Source organism: Dendropsophus ebraccatus, chromosome 14, assembly GCF_027789765.1.
Source record: "Dendropsophus ebraccatus isolate aDenEbr1 chromosome 14, aDenEbr1.pat, whole genome shotgun sequence".
In the NCBI taxonomy this organism is placed as follows: Eukaryota; Metazoa; Chordata; class Amphibia; order Anura; family Hylidae; genus Dendropsophus; species Dendropsophus ebraccatus.
Genome location: NC_091467.1, coordinates 6,878,626 through 6,900,880, shown reverse-complemented (window position 1 = coordinate 6,900,880; position 22,255 = coordinate 6,878,626). Strand labels below are relative to the sequence as shown.

General features: G+C 42.0%; 1 protein-coding gene across 6 annotated transcripts in view; it reads left to right on the top strand.

The window, feature by feature from the left end:
* Nucleotides 1–21,219, top strand: part of NOL4L (nucleolar protein 4 like) — a 52,712-nt gene extending 31,493 nt beyond the window's left edge. For 4 of the 6 annotated variants that reach the window (XM_069954057.1, XM_069954053.1, XM_069954055.1 and 1 more), the window contains 6 exons: nucleotides 5,532–5,806; nucleotides 6,783–6,971; nucleotides 7,255–7,479; nucleotides 18,044–18,166; nucleotides 19,501–19,687; nucleotides 19,835–21,219. In XM_069954057.1, the coding sequence (XP_069810158.1) occupies nucleotides 5,532–5,806; nucleotides 6,783–6,971; nucleotides 7,255–7,479; nucleotides 18,044–18,166; nucleotides 19,501–19,687; nucleotides 19,835–20,034 (1,199 nt within the window). In that variant the 3' untranslated portion in view covers nucleotides 20,035–21,219. Of the gene's footprint in view, nucleotides 1–1,239; nucleotides 1,309–5,531; nucleotides 5,807–6,782; nucleotides 6,972–7,254; nucleotides 7,480–18,043; nucleotides 18,167–19,500; nucleotides 19,688–19,834 lie in introns of those variants that run through there. The other 2 variants (XM_069954058.1, XM_069954054.1) reach the window with 2 other exon arrangements.
* The last annotated feature ends 1,036 nt before the right edge of the window (nucleotides 21,220–22,255 follow it).

Here is a 22,255-nt window from a genome sequence, read left to right as displayed (position 1 = left end):
TGTCACTATCCTGTACCCCATTGTCAGCGTGTCACTATCCTGTACCCCATTATCAGTGTGTCACTATCCTGTACCCCATTATCAGTGTGTCACCATCCTGTACCCCATTATCAGCGTGTCACCATCCTGTACCCCATTGTCAGCGTGTTGTTATCCTGTACCCCATTGTCAGCGTGTCACCATCCTGTACCCCATTGTCAGCGTGTTGTTATCCTGTACCCCATTGTCAGCGTGTTGTTATCCTGTACCCCATTATCAGCGTGTCACTATCCTGTACCCCATTATCAGCGTGTCACTATCCTGTACCCCATTATCAGCATGTTGTTATCCTGTACCCCATTATCAGTGTGTCACTATCCTGTACCCCATTATCAGTGTGTCACTATCCTGTACCCCATTATCAGCGTGTCACTATCCTGTACCCCATTATCAGCGTGTCACCATCCTGTACCCCATTATCAGCGTGTCACTATCCTGTACCCCATTGTCAGCGTGTCACCATCCTGTACCCCATTATCAGTGTGTCACCATCCTGTACCCCATTGTCAGCGTGTCACCATCCTGTACCCCATTATCAGCGTGTCACCATCCTGTACCCCATTATCAGCATGTTGTTATCCTGTACCCCATTGTCATTGTGTCTTTGTTTGGTCGCATTGTCAGGAGGATGTGGTAAGTGACGGCCGCGTTGTCCAGGATTTCCCCTCCCCCGTCATCTCCTTCCTCTCTCACATGTCCAGGAAATAATCCCCTTTTCCTTCGTCGATTCCAGAATAAGCTAAATCTCCTCGGAGCGGCCCCAGAGCTGTGAGCAGACGGCCGTGATAATCTCCTCCGCTCTGGGGGTCCCCGACTCCTCACCCTCACACTTTTTTCCTATGCTTCTATTCCTGAGAAAGACGTCTAATAATCAATATGGCCGCCGTCCCGTCTCCTGCTGCAGCGGAGTGCTGGTCACGGATCTCTCCTCCTGTCAGTCCTAGTGATGGCCGCCACAGGGGTTACCACTAGTCACTAATATACAGAGTGGTCAGGCCCAGGACAGGTTACGGGACAGCTGAGTGACGGCCATAGAGATATAAGCATCCCCTTATAATTGTAGGATGGTGTCCTCTTTAAATATTGGGATGGTCCCTCCCAGCTTCCGTAGTAACTGTAGTTATGGCCGTGAGACGGGATGTTTTGTTGTGGCAGTTGGGGCCACAGTTATATGAGCCGGGGACTATGGGTAAGGTGCGGCAGGAGACCCCTGTCTTAGAGGGGGCACCCCGAATAACCTGACAGATTTATAGGACATGATGGATCTAGGTCAGGGCTGGGAATCTTTCTCCTGACAACGGCCGTCTGGACATTTATAAAATCATTCGCGGGTCGGACACTACATGGCCGCTGCTCTCAGTATTACTCTGTGTGGTATGGGTGAAGTGTGGGCCGGCAGCACCCCGAGAAGGGCAAAGTATTGCACCCCCTAATGCCCCTACTAGTATAGTGATACCTCTGGTAGGTATATAGTTATCCCCAGTGATACCCCTGGTAGGTATATAGTTATCCCCCGGTGATGTCCCTGGTAGGTATATAGTTATCCCCAGTGATACCCCTGGTAGGTATATAATTATCCCCAGTGATACCCCGGTAGGTATATAGTTATCCCCAGTAATGTCCCTGGTAGGTATATAGTTATCCCCCGGTGATGTCCCTGGTAGGTATATAGTTATCCCCAGTGATACCCCTGGTAGGTATATAGTTATCCCCAGTGATACCCCGGTAGGTATATAGTTATCCCCAGTGATACCCCTGGTAGGTATATAGTTATCCCCAGTGATACCCCTGGTAGGTATATAGTTATCCCCCAGTGATGTCCCTGGTAGGTATATAGTTATCCCCAGTGATGTCCATGGTAGGTATATAGTTATCCCCAGTGATACCCCTGGTAGGTATATAGTTATCCCCAGTGATGTCCATGGTAGGTATATAGTTATCCCCAGTGATACCCCTGGTAGGTATATAGTTATCCCCAGTGATACCCCAGGTAGGTATATAGTTATCCCCCAGTGATACAACTGGTAGGTATATAGTTATCCCCAGTGATGCCCCAGGTAGGTATATAGTTATCCCCAGTGATACAACTGGTAGGTATATAGTTATCCCCAGTGATGTCCCTGGTAGGTATATAGTTATCCCCCAGTGATGTCCCTGGTAGGTATATAGTTATCCCCCAGTGATACCCCAGATAGGTATATAGTTATCCCCAGTGATACCCCTGGTAGGTATATAGTTATCCCCAGTAATGTCCCTGGTAGGTATATAGTTATCCCCAGTGATACCCCTGGTAGGTATATAGTTATCCCCAGTGATGACCCTGGTAGGTATATAGTTATCCCCAGTGATACAACTGGTAGGTATATAGTTATCCCCAGTGATGTCCCTGGTAGGTATATAGTTATCCCCAGTGATACCCCTGGTAGGTATATAGTTATCCCCAGTGATGTCCCTGGTAGGTATATAGTTATCCCCAGTGATGTCCCTGGTAGGTATATAGTTATCCCCAGTGATACCCCAGGTAGGTATATAGTTATCCCCCAGTGATACCCCAGGTAGGTATATAGTTATCCCCCAGTGATGTCCCTGGTAGGTATATAGTTATCCCCAGTGATGTCCCTGGTAGGTATATAGTTATCCCCAGTGATACCCCAGGTAGGTATATAGTTATCCCCCAGTGATACCCCTGGTAGGTATATAGTTATCCCCAGTGATACCCCGGTAGGTATATAGTTATCCCCAGTGATACCCCTGGTAGGTATATAGTTATCCGCAGTGATGTCCCTGGTAGGTATATAGTTATCCCCAGTGATTTCCCAGGTAGGTATATAGTTATCCCCAGTGATGTCCCTGGTAGGTATATAGTTATCCCCCAGTGATACCCCAGGTAGGTATATAGTTATCCCCCAGTGATGTCCCTGGTAGGTATATAGTTATCCCCAGTGATGTCCCTGGTAGGTATATAGTTATCCCCAGTGATACCCCAGGTAGGTATATAGTTATCCCCCAGTGATACCCCTGGTAGGTATATAGTTATCCCCAGTGATACCCCGGTAGGTATATAGTTATCCCCAGTGATACCCCTGGTAGGTATATAGTTATCCGCAGTGATGTCCCTGGTAGGTATATAGTTATCCCCAGTGATTTCCCAGGTAGGTATATAGTTATCCCCAGTGATGTCCCTGGTAGGTATATAGTTATCCCCCAGTGATACCCCTGGTAGGTATATAGTTATCCCCCAGTGATACCCCTGGTAGGTATATAGTTACCCCCAGTGATACCCCAGGTAGGTATATAGTTATTTATCAGTGATCTCCCTGGTAGGTATCACCTGGGGTATCACTGGGGATAACTATATACCTACCAGGGACATCACTGGGGGATAACTATATACCTACCAGGGACATCACTGGGGATAACTATATACCGACCAGGGACATTACTGGGGGATAACTTTATACCTACCAGGGGTATCACTGGGGGATAACTATATACCTACCAGGGGTATCACTGGGGATAACTATATACCTACCAGTTGTATCACTGGGGATAACTATATACCTACCTGGGGTATCACTGGGGGATAACTATATACCTACCAGGGGTATCACTGGGGATAACTATATACCTACCAGGGACATCACTGGGGATAACTATATACCTACCAGGGACATCACTGGGGATAACTATATACCTACCAGGGGTATCACTGGGGATAACTATATACCTACCAGGGTCATCACTGGGGATAACTATATACCTACCAGGGGTATCACTGGGGGATAACTATATACCTACCGGGGTATCACTGGGGATAACTATATACCTACCAGGGGTATCACTGGGGATAACTATATACCTACCAGGGACATTACTGGGGATAACTATATACCTACCAGGGGTATCACTGGGGATAACTATATACCTACCAGGGACATCACTGGGGATAACTATATACCTACCAGGGGTATCACTGGGGATAACTATATACCTACCAGGGTATCACTGGGGATAACTATATACCTACCAGGGGTATCACTGGGGATAACTATATACCTTCCAGGGGTATCACTGGGGATAACTATATACCTACCAGGGGTATCACTGGGGATAACTATATACCTACCAGGGCTATCACCGGGAGATAACTATATACCTACCAGGGACATCACTGGGGATAACTATATACCTACCAGTTGTATCACTGGGGATAACTATATACCTACCAGGGGTATCACTGGAGGATAACTATATACCTACCAGGGACATCACTGGGGGATAACTATATACCTACATGGGACATCACTGGGGATAACTATATACCTACCAGGGACATCACTGGGGATAACTATATACCTACCAGGGACATCACTGGGGATAACTATATACCGACCAGGGGTATCACTGGGGGATAACTATATACCTACCAGGGACATCACTGGGGGATAACTATATACCTACCAGAGGTATCACTGGGGATAACTATATACCTACCAGGGGTATCACTGGGGATAACTATATACCTACCTGGGGTATCACTGGGGGAAAACTATATACCTACCTGGGGTATCACTGGGGGAAAACTATATACCTACCTGGGGTATCACTGGGGGATAACTATATACCGACCAGGGACATCACTGGGGATAACTATATACCTCGCAGGGGTATCACTGGGGATAACTATATACCTACCAGGGGTATCACTGGGGATAACTATATACCTACCTGGGGTATCACTGGGGGATAACTATATACCTACCAGGGACATCACTGGGGATAACTATATACCTACCAGGGACATCACTGGGGATAACTATATACCTACCTGGGGTATCACTGGGGATAACTATATACCTACCAGGGGTATCACTGGGGGATAACTATATACCTACCAGGGACATCACTGGGGATAACTATATACCTACCAGGGGTATCACTGGGGATAACTATATACCTACCAGGGGTATCACTGGTTGATAACTATATACCTACCAGGGACATCACTGGGGATAACTATATACCTACCAGGGGTATCACTGGGGATAACTATATACCGACCAGGGACATCACTGGGGATAACTATATACCTACCAGGGACATCACTGGGGATAACTATATACCTACCAGGGACATCACTGGGGGATAAATATATACCTACCAGTTGTACCACTGGGGATAACTATATACCTACCTGGGGTATCACTGGGGATAACTATATACCTACCTGGGACATCACTGGGGGATAACTATATACCTACCTGGGACATCACTGGGGATAACTATATACCTACCAGGGGTATCACTGGGGATAACTATATACCTACCTGGGGTATCACTGGGGGATAACTATATACCGACCAGGGACATCACTTGGGTCCTCTGACATCATAGCGCCCAGCCCGCAGGAGAATGCTGTGCGCCCCCCTGGCTAGAGGATACATGATGAGTATAAGACCCGGACGCAGAGCTGACGCTTTTCTCTCTTCCAGACGACTCATCCTCTGAGAGCTGTAATGGGAACGTGTTTCCTGCGCTGACTCCATCCGCCGCGCCCGCCAGCACCACCCTAAGCCGCTCCCTCCCGGACATGAACGGAAACAGCACCGGCTCCGCACAGGAACTTAGCGCCCCGTCCGAAGAGCAGCCCATCAACCTCAGCGACAAGATCCGACCCACGCTGGGGGTCCCACAATACCCTCCTGATGCTTGTACCACCGAGGCCATACGTAACCATGGAAAATACACCCTGAAAGCCACCTCTGAGGTGAGGGGGTCCGTCCTTGTCCGTGCTGTCAGTGAGTGGGGGCACAACTATCAGCCAGCTACAGGATTGGGGTGGTCCGACCTCCAGCTGGTTGATAGTAGCGATGAGCTGCCCCTCATTCCATCTGTACGGGCATCATATCTGCTCACTTGTCTTCCTGTTACTCCAACCTGTGGGAAAAGAGACCCCTATTCTTGCGATGGCTGGGGGTCCCAATGGTTGGACCATTGCCATTAAGGGGGACATCATCTATCCTGCCGAAAAACCCATCAAATCCACTTGTAGAAAAATCCTTCTTACAGCTGTTGTTTTGTTACAATATATTCCATCTAGACAGTCTGATCAGTGTCCGGAGGATTGAAAAAGCTGGATGCAACTGTAACAAACCCTTAGCTGTAAAAAGTGATAGGTCACGACTTCTTTACAGCCTGTTTCTTTTTACCTACAGCAATCATTCCCTTAAAGGGGCACTCCAGCAAAAAATATTTTTCTTTTCAAATGAACTGGTGCCAGAAAGTTATACAGATTTGTAGTTTACTTCTATTTAAAAATCTCCAGTCTTCCAGTACTAATCAGCTGCTGTATGCCCTGCAGGAAGTGGTGTATTCTCTCCAGTCTGACACAGTGCTCTCTGCTGCCACTTCTGTCCATGTCAGGAACTGTCCAGAGCAGCAGCAAATCCCCATAGAAAACCTCTCCTGCTCTGTACAGTTCCTGACATGGACAGAGGTGGCAGCAGAGAGCGCTGTGTCAGACTGGAGAGAATACACCACTTCCTGCAGGACATACAGCAGCTGATAAGTACTGGAAGACTGATGATTTTTAAATAGAAGTCATTTACAAATCTGGTTACGTTTATGACAAAAAAAATTGCCGGAGTACCCCTTTTAAGGATCCTGGGAAAGCTGGGTGACGGGACCTGTGATACACATGATGGGGATGAATACATTAAAGTAACATTTCTGATTGTTTCCAGTCCCCTCCGTACAGCTCAGGAAGTTACGACTCCATTAAGACAGAAGTGACAGAAGTCAGTGGCGGGGCTGAGGACCTGTCAGTGAGCCGGACAGCAGCGGTGGATGACGATGACGAAGACGACCACGAAGACAACGATCGCATCACAGACACGGAAGGGCTGGACCCGGAGCGTCTGAAAGCTTTTAATGTGAGTCCTGGGACCAGGGGAGGGGAATGGGGTTACATCCTAACGCCCGGGACCCCTCCTTACTGGTGCTGACTGAACTTGTCACAATATTCAGGCTCGGAAACATTCTCCGAACCAAAACGCTCAGCCTTTGATTCCTTGCTGTTCCAGACGTTGGTTGCCACCATAGGGAGTCCTGGTGGATGCAGGCTAGGTAGGTCTGCATCCGACTTCTGAGAATCAAAGGCCGAGCATTCCGGATCGGAGGACGCTGCCATTCTGACAACGTTCCTTACCATTTCAGATGTTCGTCCGCCTCTTTGTGGATGAAAATCTCGATCGCATGGTTCCCATCTCCAAACAGCCCAAGGAGAAGATTCAGGCCATCATTGAATCCTGCAGCCGTCAGTTCCCAGAATTCCAAGAGCGTGCCAGGAAGCGCATCCGCACCTACCTGAAATCCTGCCGGCGCATGAAGAAGAACGGCATGGAGATGGTGAGAAGTGCGGCGGATACTGGCAGGGTCTATGTGAGTTTCCAGCGTGTCTGCATGTGCTATAGTATGGACGTGTTACAGGCCTCTCCAGGATCACTATCTTCGCTTCTATTCATCCAGAAACCCTCACAGAACGGACACATCTGAGCAGTCCGTGTTACATCACGATTATCAGCATGGGGTGTTACTAGAAACGCTCCTGTGGCCGATAATCAGTGAGTGTAAGGGTATAAACACACACACCGTATACGCAGCAAATACGCAGAAGATTAGATCTAAATAACTGAACACAGCATCAAATCTGCTGCGTATTTGCTGCGTATACGGTGTGTGTTTGTACCCTAAAAGTGACAGCGATCAGCCAAGAACGGACCAAACACCTGATTCTCAGCTGATCAGGTCTTCAGATCAGACATCAAAATTTATCCTTGTCGGCTGCACATCTTACTGTGTGACCAGGGTTATATGCGGCGGATAACGAAAAAGGAAAACTGACAGCACCGATATGTATATAGGATATACTGTACATAGAGGGGATGTATATAGGATGTACTGTACATAGAGATGTATATAGAATATACTGTACATAGAGGATGTATATAGGATATACTGTACATAGAGGAGATGTATATAGGATATACTGTACATAGAGGGGATGTATATAGGATATACTGTACATAGAGGATGTGTATATAGGATATACTGTACAAAGAGGAGGTGTATATAGGATATACTGTACATAGAGGAGGTGTATATAGGATATACTGTACATAGAGGGGATGTATATAGGATATACTGTACATAGAGGAGGTGTATATAGGATATACTGTACATAGAGGATGTATATAGGATATACTGTACATAGAGGAGGTGTATATAGAATATACTGTACATAGAGGGGATGTATATAGGATATACTGTACATAGAGGAGATGTATATAGGATATACTGTACATAGAGGAGATGTATATAGGATATACTGTACATAGAGGAGATGTATATAGGATATACTGTACATAGAGGTGTATATAGGATATACTGTACATAGAGGAGGTGTATATAGGATATACTGTACATAGAGGAGATGTATATAGGATATACTGTACATAGAGGAGATGTATATAGGATATACTGTACATAGAGGAGATGTATATAGGATATACTGTACATAGGAGAGGTGTATATAGGATATACTGTACATGGAGGGGGTGTATATAGGATATACTGTACATAGAGGAGATGTATATAGGATATACTGTACATAGAGGGGGTGTATATAGGATATACTGTACATAGAGGAGGTGTATATAGGATATACTGTACATAGAGGAGATGTATATAGGATATACTGTACATAGAGGAGCTGTATATAGGATATACTGTACATAGAGGATGTGTATATAGGATATACTGTACATAGAGGAGATGTATATAGGATATACTGTACTTAGAGGGGATGTATATAGGATATACTGTACATAGAGGAGCTGTATATAGGATATACTGTACATAGAGGAGATGTATATAGGATATACTGTACATAGAGGAGCTGTATATAGGATATACTGTACATATAGGATGTGTATATAGGATATACTGTACATAGAGGGGATGTATATAGGATATACTGTACATAGAGGATGTATATAGGATATACTGTACATAGAGGAGGTGTATATAGAATATACTGTACATAGAGGGGATGTATATAGGATATACTGTACATAGAGGAGATGTATATAGGATATACTGTACATAGAGGAGATGTATATAGGATATACTGTACATAGAGGAGATGTATATAGGATATACTGTACATAGAGGAGATGTATATAGGATATACTGTACATAGAGGTGTATATAGGATATACTGTACATAGAGGAGGTGTATATAGGATATACTGTACATAGAGGGGGTGTATATAGGATATACTGTACATAGAGGATGTATATAGGATATACTGTACATAGAGGGGATGTATATAGGATATACTGTACATAGAGGGGATGTATATAGGATATACTGTACATAGAGGGGATGTATATAGGATATACTGTACATAGAGGATGTATATAGGATATACTGTACATAGAGGAGATGTATATAGGATATACTGTACATAGAGGAGATGTATACAGGATATACTGTACATAGAGGAGGTGTATATAGGATATACTGTATATAGGGGATGTATATAGGATATACTGTACATAGAGGAGATGTATATAGGATATACTGTACATAGAGGAGATGTATATAGGATATACTGTACATAGAGGAGATGTATATAGGATATACTGTACATAGGAGAGGTGTATATAGGATATACTGTACATGGAGGGGGTGTATATAGGATATACTGTACATAGAGGAGATGTATATAGGATATACTGTACATAGAGGGGTTGTATATAGGATATACTGTACATAGAGGAGGTGTATATAGGATATACTGTACATAGAGGAGATGTATATAGGATATACTGTACATAGAGGATGTGTATATAGGATATACTGTACATAGAGGGGGTGTATATAGGATATACTGTACATAGAGGATGTGTATATAGGATATACTGTACATAGAGGAGATGTATATAGGATATACTGTACATAGAGGGGGTGTATATAGGATATACTGTACATAGAGGAGGTGTATATAGGATATACTGTACATAGAGGAGATGTATATAGGATATACTGTACATAGAGGATGTATATAGGATATACTGTACATAGAGGAGATGTATATAGGATATACTGTATATAGAGAATATGTATATAGGATATACTGTACATAGAGGAGCTGTATATAGGATATACTGTACATAGAGGATGTGTATATAGGATATACTGTACATAGAGGAGATGTATATAGGATATACTGTACATAGAGGAGGTGTATATAGGATATACTGTATATAGAGAATATGTATATAGGATATACTGTACATAGAGGAGCTGTATATAGGATATACTGTACATAGAGGATGTGTATATAGGATATACTGTACATAGAGGAGATGTATATAGGATATACTGTACTTAGAGGGGATGTATATAGGATATACTGTACATAGAGGAGGTGTATATAGGATATACTGTACATATAGGATGTGTATATAGGATATACTGTACATAGAGGGGATGTATATAGAATATACTGTACATAGAGGATGTATATAGGATATACTGTACATAGAGGATGTGTATATAGGATATACTGCACATAGAGGAGATGTATATAGGATATACTGTACATAGGGGAGGTGTATATAGTATATACTGTACATAGAGGGGATGTATATAGGCTATACTGTACATAGAGATGTATATAGGATATACTGTACATAGGGGAGGTGTATATAGTATATACTGTACATAGAGGAGATGTATATAGGATATACTGTACATAGAGAGGATGTATATAGGATATACTGTACATAGAGGATGTATATAGGATATACTGTACATAGAGATGTATATAGGATATACTGTACATAGAGGAGATGTATATAGGATATACTGTAGATAGAGGAGATGTATATAGGATATACTGTACATAGAGGAGATGTATATAGGATATACTGTACATAGAGGATGTATATAGGATATACTGTACATAGAGGAGGTGTATATAGGATATATTGTACATAGGATGTGTATATAGGATATACTGTACATAGAGGAGATGTATATAGGATATACTGTACATAGAGGAGATGTATATAGGATATACTGCACATAGAGGGGATGTATATAGGATATACTGTACATAGAGGGGATGTATATAGGATATACTGTACATAGAGGAGATGTATATAGGATATACTGTACATAGAGGGGATGTATATAGGATATACTGCACATAGAGGGGATGTGTATAGGATATACTGTACATGGAGGGGATGTATATAGGATATACTGTACATAGAGGGGATGTATATAGGATATACTGCACATAGAGGAGATGTATATAGGATATACTGTACATATAGGAGATGTATATAGGATATACTGTACATAGAGGGGATGTATATAGGATATACTGTACATAGAGGAGGTGTATATAGGATATACTGTACATAGAGGAGATGTATACAGGATATACTGTACATAGAGGAGGTGTATATAGGATATACTGTATATAGGGGATGTATATAGGATATACTGTACATAGAGGGGATGTATATAGGATATACTGTACATAGAGGGGATGTATATAGGATATACTGTACATAGAGGAGATGTATATAGGATATACTGTACATAGAGGGGATGTATATAGGATATACTGTACATAGAGGGGATGTATATAGGATATACTGTACATAGAGGAGATGTATATAGGATATACTGTACATAGAGGAGATGTATATAGGATATACTGTACATAGAGGAGGTGTATATAGGATATACTGTACATAGGGGAATTTATATAGGATATACTGTACATAGAGGAGATGTATATAGGATATACTGTACATAGAGGGGATGTATATAGGATATACTGTACATAGAGGAGATGTATATAGGATATACTGTACATAGAGGAGGTGTATATAGGATATACTGTATATAGGGGAATTTATATAGCATATACTGTACATAGAGGATGTATATAGGATATACTGTATATAGGGGATGTATATAGGATATACTGTACATAGAGGATGTATATAGGATATACTGTACATAGAGGATGTATATAGGATATACTGTACATAGAGGATGTATATAGGATATACTGTACATAGAGGGGATGTATATAGGATATACTATACATAGAGGATGTGTATATAGGATATACTGTACATAGAGGAGATGTATATAGGATATACTGTACATAGAGATGTATATAGGATATACTGTACATAGAGGGGATGTATATAGGATATACTGTACATAGAGGATGTGTATATAGGATATACTGTATATAGGGGATGTATATAGGATATACTGTACATAGAGGGGATGTATATAGGATATACTGTACATAGAGGAGATGTATATAGGATATACTGTACATAGAGGAGATGTATATAGGATATACTGTACATAGAGGAGGTGTATATAGGATATACTGTACATAGAGGAGGTGTATATAGGATATACTGTACATAGAGGGGATGTATATAGGATATACTGTACATAGAGGAGATGTATATAGGATATACTGTACATAGAGGAGGTGTATATAGGATATACTGTATATAGGGGAATTTATATAGCATATACTGTACATAGAGGATGTATATAGGATATACTGTATATAGGGTATGTATATAGGATATACTGTACATAGAGGATGTATATAGGATATACTGTACATAGAGGATGTATATAGGATATACTGTACATAGAGGGGATGTATATAGGATATACTATACATAGAGGATGTGTATATAGGATATACTGTACATAGAGGGGATGTATATAGGATATACTGTACATAGAGGGGGTGTATATAGGATATACTGTACAAAGAGGAGGTGTATATAGGATATACTGTACATAGAGGAGATGTATATAGGATATACTGTACATAGAGGATGTATATAGGATATACTGTACATAGAGGATGTATATAGGATATACTGTACATAGAGGATGTATATAGGATATACTGTACATAGAGGGGATGTATATAGGATATACTATACATAGAGGATGTGTATATAGGATATACTGTACATAGAGGAGATGTATATAGGATATACTGTACATAGAGATGTATATAGGATATACTGTACATAGAGGGGATGTATATAGGATATACTGTACATAGAGGATGTGTATATAGGATATACTGTACATAGAGGATGTGTATATAGGATATACTGTACATAGAGATATATATAGGATATACTGTACATAGAGGATGTATATAGGATATACTGTACATAGAGGAGGTGTATATAGGATATACTGTACATAGAGGATGTATATAGGATATACTGTACATAGAGGAGGTGTATATAGAATATACTGTACATAGAGGGGATGTATATAGGATATACTGTACATAGAGGATGTATATAGGATATACTGTACATAGGGGAGATGTATATAGGATATATTGTACATAGAGGGGATGTATATAGGATATACTGTACATAGAGGATGTGTATATAGGATATACTGTACATAGAGGGGATGTATATAGGATATACTGTACATAGAGGAGATGTATATAGGATATACTGTACATAGAGGAGATGTATATAGGATATACTGTACATAGAGGATGTGTATATAGGATATACTGTACATAGAGGGGATGTATATAGGATATACTGTACATAGAGGGGATGTATATAGGATATACTGTACATAGAGGATGTGTATATAGGATATACTGTACATAGAGGATGTGTATATAGGATATACTGTACATGGGGATGTGTATATAGGATATACTGTACATAGAGGAGATGTATATAGGATATACTGTACATAGAGGATGTGTATATAGGATATACTGTACATTGAGGATGTATATAGGATATACTGTACATAGAGGAGGTGTATATAGAATATACTGTACATAGAGGAGATGTATATAGGATATACTGTACATAGAGGAGGTGTATATAGGATATACTGTACATAGAGGATGTATATAGGATATACTGTACATAGAGGAGGTGTATATAGGATATACTGTACATAGAGGAGATGTATATAGGATATACTGTACATAGAGGAGATGTATATAGGATATACTGTACATAGAGGATGTATATAGGATATACTGTACATAGGGGATGTATATAGGATATACTGTACATAGAGGATGTGTATATAGGATATACTGTACATAGAGATGTATATAGGATATACTGTACATAGAGCGGATGTATATAGGATATACTGTACATAGAGGATGTATATATAGGATACACTGTACATAGAGGAGGTGTATATAGGATATACTGTACATAGAGCGGATGTATATAGGATATACTGTACATAGAGGGGATGTATATAGGATATACTGTACATAGAGGGGATGTATATAGGATATACTGTACATAGAGAAGATGTATATAGAATATACTGTACATAGAGGAGATGTATATAGAATATACTGTACATAGAGGATGTATATAGGATATACTGTACATAGAGGGGATGTATATAGGATATACTGTACATAGAGGATGTATATAGGATATACTGTACATAGAGGATGTGTATATAGGATATACTGTACATAGAGGATGTATATAGGATATACTGTACATAGAGGATGTATATAGGATATACTGTACATAGAGGAGATGTATATAGGATATACTGTACATAGAGGAGATGTATATAGGATATACTGTACATAGAGGGGATGTATATAGGATATACTGTACATAGAGGATGTATATAGGATATACTGTACATAGAGGATGTGTATATAGGATATACTGTACATAGAGGGGATGTATATAGGATATACTGTACATAGAGGGGATGTATATAGGATATACTGTACATAGAGGATGTATATAGGATATACTGTACATAGAGGAGATGTATATAGGATATACTGTACATAGAGGAGATGTATATAGGATATACTGTACATAGAGGATGTATATAGGATATACTGTACATAGAGATGTATATAGAATATACTGTACATAGAGGAGGTGTATATAGGATATACTGTACATAGAGGAGGTGTATATAGGATATACTGTACATAGAGGAGATGTATATAGGATATACTGTACATAGAGGGGATGTATATAGGATATACTGTACATAGGGGAGGTGTATATAGGATATACTGTACATAGAGGGGATGTATATAGGATATACTGTACATAGAGGGGATGTATATAGGATATACTGTACATAGAGGGGGTGTATATAGGATATACTGTACATAGAGGAGATGTATATAGGATATACTGTACATAGAGGATGTATATAGGATATACTGTACATAGAGGAGGTGTATATAGGATATACTGTACATAGAGGATGTATATAGGATATACTGTACATAGAGGATGTATATAGGATATACTGTACATAGAGGATGTATATAGGATATACTGTACATAGAGGATGTATATAGGATATACTGTACATAGAGGATGTTTATAGGATATACTGTATATAGAGGGGATGTATATAGGATATACTGTACATAGAGGATGTATATAGGATATACTGTACATAGAGGGGATGTATATAGGATATACTGTACATAGAGGGGATGTATATAGGATATACTGTACATAGAGGAGATGTATATAGGATATACTGTACATAGAGGAGATGTATATAGGATATACTGTACATAGAGGAGATGTATATAGGATATACTGTACATAGAGATGTATATAGGATATACTGTACATAGAGGGGATGTATATAGAATATACTGTACATAGAGGAGATGTATATAGGATATACTGTACATAGAGATGTATATAGGATATACTGTACATAGAGGAGATGTATATAGGATATACTGTAGATAGAGGAGATGTATATAGGATATACTGTACATAGGGGAGATGTATATAGGATATACTGTACATAGAGGAGGTGTATATAGGATATACTGTACATAGAGGAGGTGTATATAGGATTTACTGTACATAGAGGAGATGTATATAGGATATACTGTACATAGAGATGTATATAGGATATACTGTACATAGAGATGTATATAGGATATACTGTACATAGAGGGGATGTATATAGGATATACTGTACATAGAGGAGGTGTATATAGGATATACTGTACATAGGAGAGGTGTATATAGGATATACTGTACATGGAGGGGGTGTATATAGGATATACTGTACATGGAGGGGGTGTATATAGGATATACTGTACATAGAGGGGATGTATATAGAATATACTGTACATAGAGGGGATGTATATAGAATATACTGTACATAGAGGGGATGTATATAGGATATACTGTACATAGAGGAGATGTATATAGGATATACTGTACATAGAGGAGATGTATATAGAATATACTGTACATAGAGGGGATGTATATAGGATATACTGTACATATAGGAGGTGTATATAGGATATACTGTACATAGAGGGGATGTATATAGGATATACTGTACATAGAGGAGGTGTATATAGCATATACTGTACATAGAGGATGTATATAGCATATACTGTACATAGAGGATGTATATAGGATATACTGTACATAGAGGATGTATATAGGATATACTGTACATAGAGGGGATGTATATAGGATATACTGTACATAGAGGGGATGTATATAGGATATACTGTACATAGAATAGATGTATATAGGATATACTGTAAATAGAGGGGTTGTATATAGGATATACTGTACATAGAGGAGATGTATATAGGATATACTGTACATAGAGGATGTATATAGGATATACTGTACATAGAGGATGTATATAGGATATACTGTACATAGAGGATGTATATAGGATATACTGTACATATAGGATGTGTATATAGGATATCCTGTACATAGAGGGGATGTATATAGGATATACTGTACATAGAGGGGCTGTATATAGGATATACTGTACATAGAGGGGATGTATATAGGATATACTGTACATAGAGGATGTATATAGGATATACTGTACATAGAGGAGGTGTATATAGGATATACTGTACATAGAGATGTATATAGGATATACTGTACATAGAGGAGATGTATATAGGATATACTGTACATAGAGGATGTATATAGCATATACTGTACATAGAGGATGTATATAGGATATACTGTACATAGAGGGGATGTATATAGGATATACTGTACATAGAGGAGATGTATATAGGATATACTGTACATAGAGGAGATGTATATAGGATATACTGTACATAGAGGAGATGTATATAGGATATACTGTACATATAGGATGTGTATATAGGATATACTGTACATAGAGGGGATGTATATAGGATATACTGTACATAGAGGAGGTGTATATAGGATATACTGTACATAGAGGTGTATATAGGATATACTGTACATAGGAGATGTATATAGGATATACTGCACATAGAGGATGTATATAGGATATACTGTACATAGAGGGGGTGTATATAGGATATACTGTACATAGAGGATGTGTATATAGGATATACTGTACATAGAGGAGATGTATATAGGATATACTGTACATAGAGGAGGTGTATATAGGATATACTGTACATAGAGGGGATGTATATAGGATATACTGTACATAGAGGAGATGTATATAGGATATACTGTACATAGAGGGGATGTATATAGGATATACTGTACATAGAGGATGTATATAGGATATACTGTACATAGAGGAGATGTATATAGGATATACTGTACATAGAGGAGATGTATATAGGATATACTGTATATAGAGATGTATATAGGATATACTGTACATAGAGGGGATGTATATAGGATATACTGTACATAGAGGAGATGTATATAGGATATACTGTACATAGAGGATGTATATAGGATATACTGTACATAGAGGGGATGTATATAGGATATACTGTACATAGAGATGTATATAGGATATACTGTACATATAATCACTGTATATAATACGTGTCTCCCATTGTCTTTATTCCAGGCTCGGCCGACTCCTCCGCACCTGACCTCAGCTATGGCAGAAAATATCTTGGCTGCCGCCTGTGAGAGCGAGTCCCGGAATGCGGCCAAGAGGATGAGACTGGAGATCTACCAGACTGCTCAGGTTAGTTGTATCAGCCTACATGTGGCGCTATGAGACTGTCCCGAGTCTGTGAGAGCGCCACCTACAGGAACATCATTTTGTTTCCTGTCCATGTGATGGGCTGAGAGAACGGCTTAATGGCTGGCAGATAATTTGGTGGGTGCTAGGACCCCTATGGGCAGGTTATTTGGTGGGTGCTGGGCCCCCCATGGGCAGGGTATTTGGTGGGTGCTGGTACCCCCATGGGCAGGGTATTTGGTGGGTGCTGGGCCCCCCATGGGCAGGGTATTTGGTGGGTGCTGGTACCCCCATGGGCAGGGTATTTGGTGGGTGCTGGGCCCCCCATGGGCAGGGTATTTGGTGGGTGCTGGGACCCCCATGGGCAGGGTATTTGGTGGGTGCTGGGCCCCCCATGGGCAGGGTATTTGGTGGGTGCTGGTACCCCCATGGGCAGGCTATTTGGTGGGTGCTGGGACCCCCATTGGCAGGCTATTTGGTGGGGGCTGGGACCCCCATGGGCAGGCTATTTGGTGGGTGCTGGGACCCCCATGGGCAGGTTATTTGGTGGGTGCTGGGACCCCCATGGACAGGCTATTTGTTGGGTGCTGGGACCCCCATGGGCAGGTTATTTGGTGGTTGCTGGGACCCCCATGGGCAGGCTATTTGGTGGGGCTGGGACCCCCATGGGCAGGGTATTTGGTGGCTGCTGGAACCCCTATGGGCAGGCTATTTGGTGGGTGCTGGGACCCCCATGGGCAGGTTATTTGGTGGGTGCTGGGACCCCCATGGGCAGGTTATTTGGTGGGTGCTGGGACCCCCATGGGCAGGTTATTTGGTGGTTGCTGGGACCCCCATGGGCAGGGTTTTTGGTGGGTGCTGGGACCCCCATGGGCAGGGTTTTTGGTGGGTGCTGGGACCCCCATGGGCAGGTTATCTGGTGGGTGCTGGGACCCCCATGGGCAGGCTATTTGGTGGGTGCTGGGACTCCCATGGGCAGGGTTTTTGGTGGGTGCTGGGACCCCCATGGGCAGGGTTTTTGGTGGGTGCTGGGACCCCCATGGGCAGGGTTTTTGGTGGGTGTTGGGACCCCCATGGGCAGGTTATTTGGTGGGTGCTGGGACCCCCATGGGCAGGTTATTTGGTGGGTGTTGGGACCCCCATGGGCAGGTTATTTGGTGGGTGCTGGGACCCCCATGGGCTGGTTATTTGGTGGGTGCTGGGACCCCCATGGGCTGGTTATTTGGCTTTTATCAGGGGACAGACGCCCTTTACCTCACTTTTAGTCCATCACTGGTCACCAGTATAGTCCCAGTCCGGAGTCATGTGATCACTGGTTATTCTTTGGTTTTGCGCAGGAAGAGAACACCTCACTGGATAAACCCTCTGGACTCACCCAGTCCTCATACTCACTGCCAGCCGGCACCTACAACCAGGATCCCGTCTACATGAACGGCAGCCTCCACTATGCCTACCGCGGCTACAGCTCTATTGGGAGCAACCTGCCGGCACCGACCTCGCTGCAAACTGGAAACCACAGCAATGGTAAGTGAGGGGGAGACATTGTACCAAACTGGGAGCTCTTAGTGTGATGTATTAGTGTGCCGTCTCACGCAGAAGCCCAGAACATGCGCCGGTGTGCAACTTTAATTTATAGATGGATTGTTAATGGCCGCTGCTTTCTCCCACCAGGTCCCACTGACCTTAGCATGAAAGGTTTGGCTTCAAGTAGCGCCCATCCCAACACCACCAACCGGGCAATGCCATGTGCCCAGCTCAGCCCTACCGAGATCGGGGCGGTGCGGCAGCTGATCGCCGGATACCGGGAGTCGGCCGCCTTCCTGTTGCGATCTGCGGACGAACTGGAAAACTTGATATTGCAGCAAAACTGAGGGGGCACCCCGCACTCTCCGGACTGAGACGCCTCTCTGCCCTGCAGACTGTCGCAGACACTGAACCTGTTCCCGGAGCAGGAGCCATATACTTTGTTGGGAAACGGTGGGGAGGGGGGAGTCGTCTCTGCACTACCGGATCTCCTTTACGTTGCGCCCTCCTGTCCGTCCAGCACGGAGGGGGGAGACCCCCGCAATCACCTATTTATTGATAACAAGATTCCTTCTTTTTTCGTAATTTATTTTTCTCAATACGTTTTAGGGTTTTTTTTTTGTTGTTTATACAGAATAGTTGTTGTCTCACCATTGGCGAGCCGTGTAGCGGGCCGGAGTGGTCCCTCGGAAGGCTACCTTGTCCTGGACACTGGCGTAACCAACATGGCTGCTTCTTATCTGTGCAGGTGACGGCTCTGCTTTAATGGACTTTAGCACTGACCGCTCGCTCCGTCTCCTGCCCGGGGCTATGTACCATTCCATCATACCTCAGAAAAAACGCTCCAGCCGGGGTCACCTGACCAATGCTCCCATGCTATTGTGACCCATTGGACCATACCATTCTGCCTACAGGTAGCATACTACTAGACCAAACCATACACACACACTATACTATACTGTTCCAAACACAGCCCATCCCATGGAGAGCATGTTCACTGCCCAGTACCCGCATGCATCCAGTGAGGACACAGACAATCCCCTATAGGGTCTCCGCACTGCACCCCCACATTGTAACATGATATTTGGTTGCGTTTCACTGAAAATATGGTATTTTTTTTGGACTGTACCATTTTGCACTCAAATGACTTTCCTATCGATTCTCAGCTCACATTGTTTGCCTTTGGACCATACCACTCTGCACTCAGAACACTGAGCCCCCCAGGTATTGCTATGCATTATGCCATTCTGCACGCCCACTATTCTCTCACTGGACCAGACCATGCATTCAATGTGGACATTAACTTTCTGCACTAGCTTTTGTTTTGGAGCATACCATTCTGCACTAAATGCTTTGATTTTAGACCATACCATTTTGCACTAAATGGTTTTATTTTGGAGCATACCATTTATTGTAAGGCCGGGTTCACACTGCGGTTTTGCAGTCCGTTTAACGTATGTTTTATTTTAAAGAGAAAACGGATGCAATTGTGGGCTGTGTGTTTGGATCCATTTTTCCATTATAAAAAAAATGGATCAAAGCGGCTGCAGGTTTTTTTTTTTGCATACAGAATAGCATGGTTGACCACATTTTTGTGTACCTTAAAAGTAACCATTTAAAAATGGATCATTTATTCGTACTGCAAAAACGCGGTGTGAACACAGCAGACCAAACAGTCTGCATTAATATTCTGTTTTTGGACCATACCATTCTGCACTTAAATGCTTTGTACTATTCCAGGCCCAGCATCCAGTGAGGACATAGACAATCGTAGTCACCCCACATTGTAACACTATGACATCATCTTATACCTCTGTCATTGGAGTCCTTTGGACCATACCATTGTGCACTCACACGGTTTTACGTAGACCCTAATGTTCTTCACTCACATGGTTTGCCTTTGGAGTGTACCACTCTGCACTTTTTGAATTTCTTTTGGAACATACCATTTGCACTGAAATGGTTTAATGTTGGACCATACCATTTGGCACAGAGTAGATTCACACTGGCTCATACCATTTTGTACTTGCTTTGTTTCATGTTGGACCATACATGGTTTTGTCACTGGATTTCAGAGTAGTTGCACTCTGGCCCAAACCATTCCACACAATCTTAGCTTTTTTTTCCCCCTTTGGACCATACCATTCTGCACAATTATAGCTCTTTTCTTCCTTTGGACCATACCATTCCAGTTATAGCTTTTTTTTTTTCCCGTTTGGACCATACCATTCTGAGTAGTCTGACACTGTACCAACCTCCATCCCCGGGGAAGCCGATCCATTCCTCCACTACTCCTGGCTTCCTGCTGCTATGACCCCCCTTTATTTCAGGTAACTCGGCCTCCTCTTCCTTGGAGCCCACCTCGCGATTCGTAACCATCTGACCTCTCTCCCGCTTTGCTATGGGTTTCCTATCTCTTGCACAGAACGTAGCAAATCCGGTGTCTGTTTTATCCACAAATCTCAGGCAGAGAACTGCGCCCGGCGCCCAATCTGCACTTCCGACCTCAGACTCGCTCCCCTCCTCATCTCCTCCCAGGTCCGTCTCATTTCAGCTCCTTTCACGCGT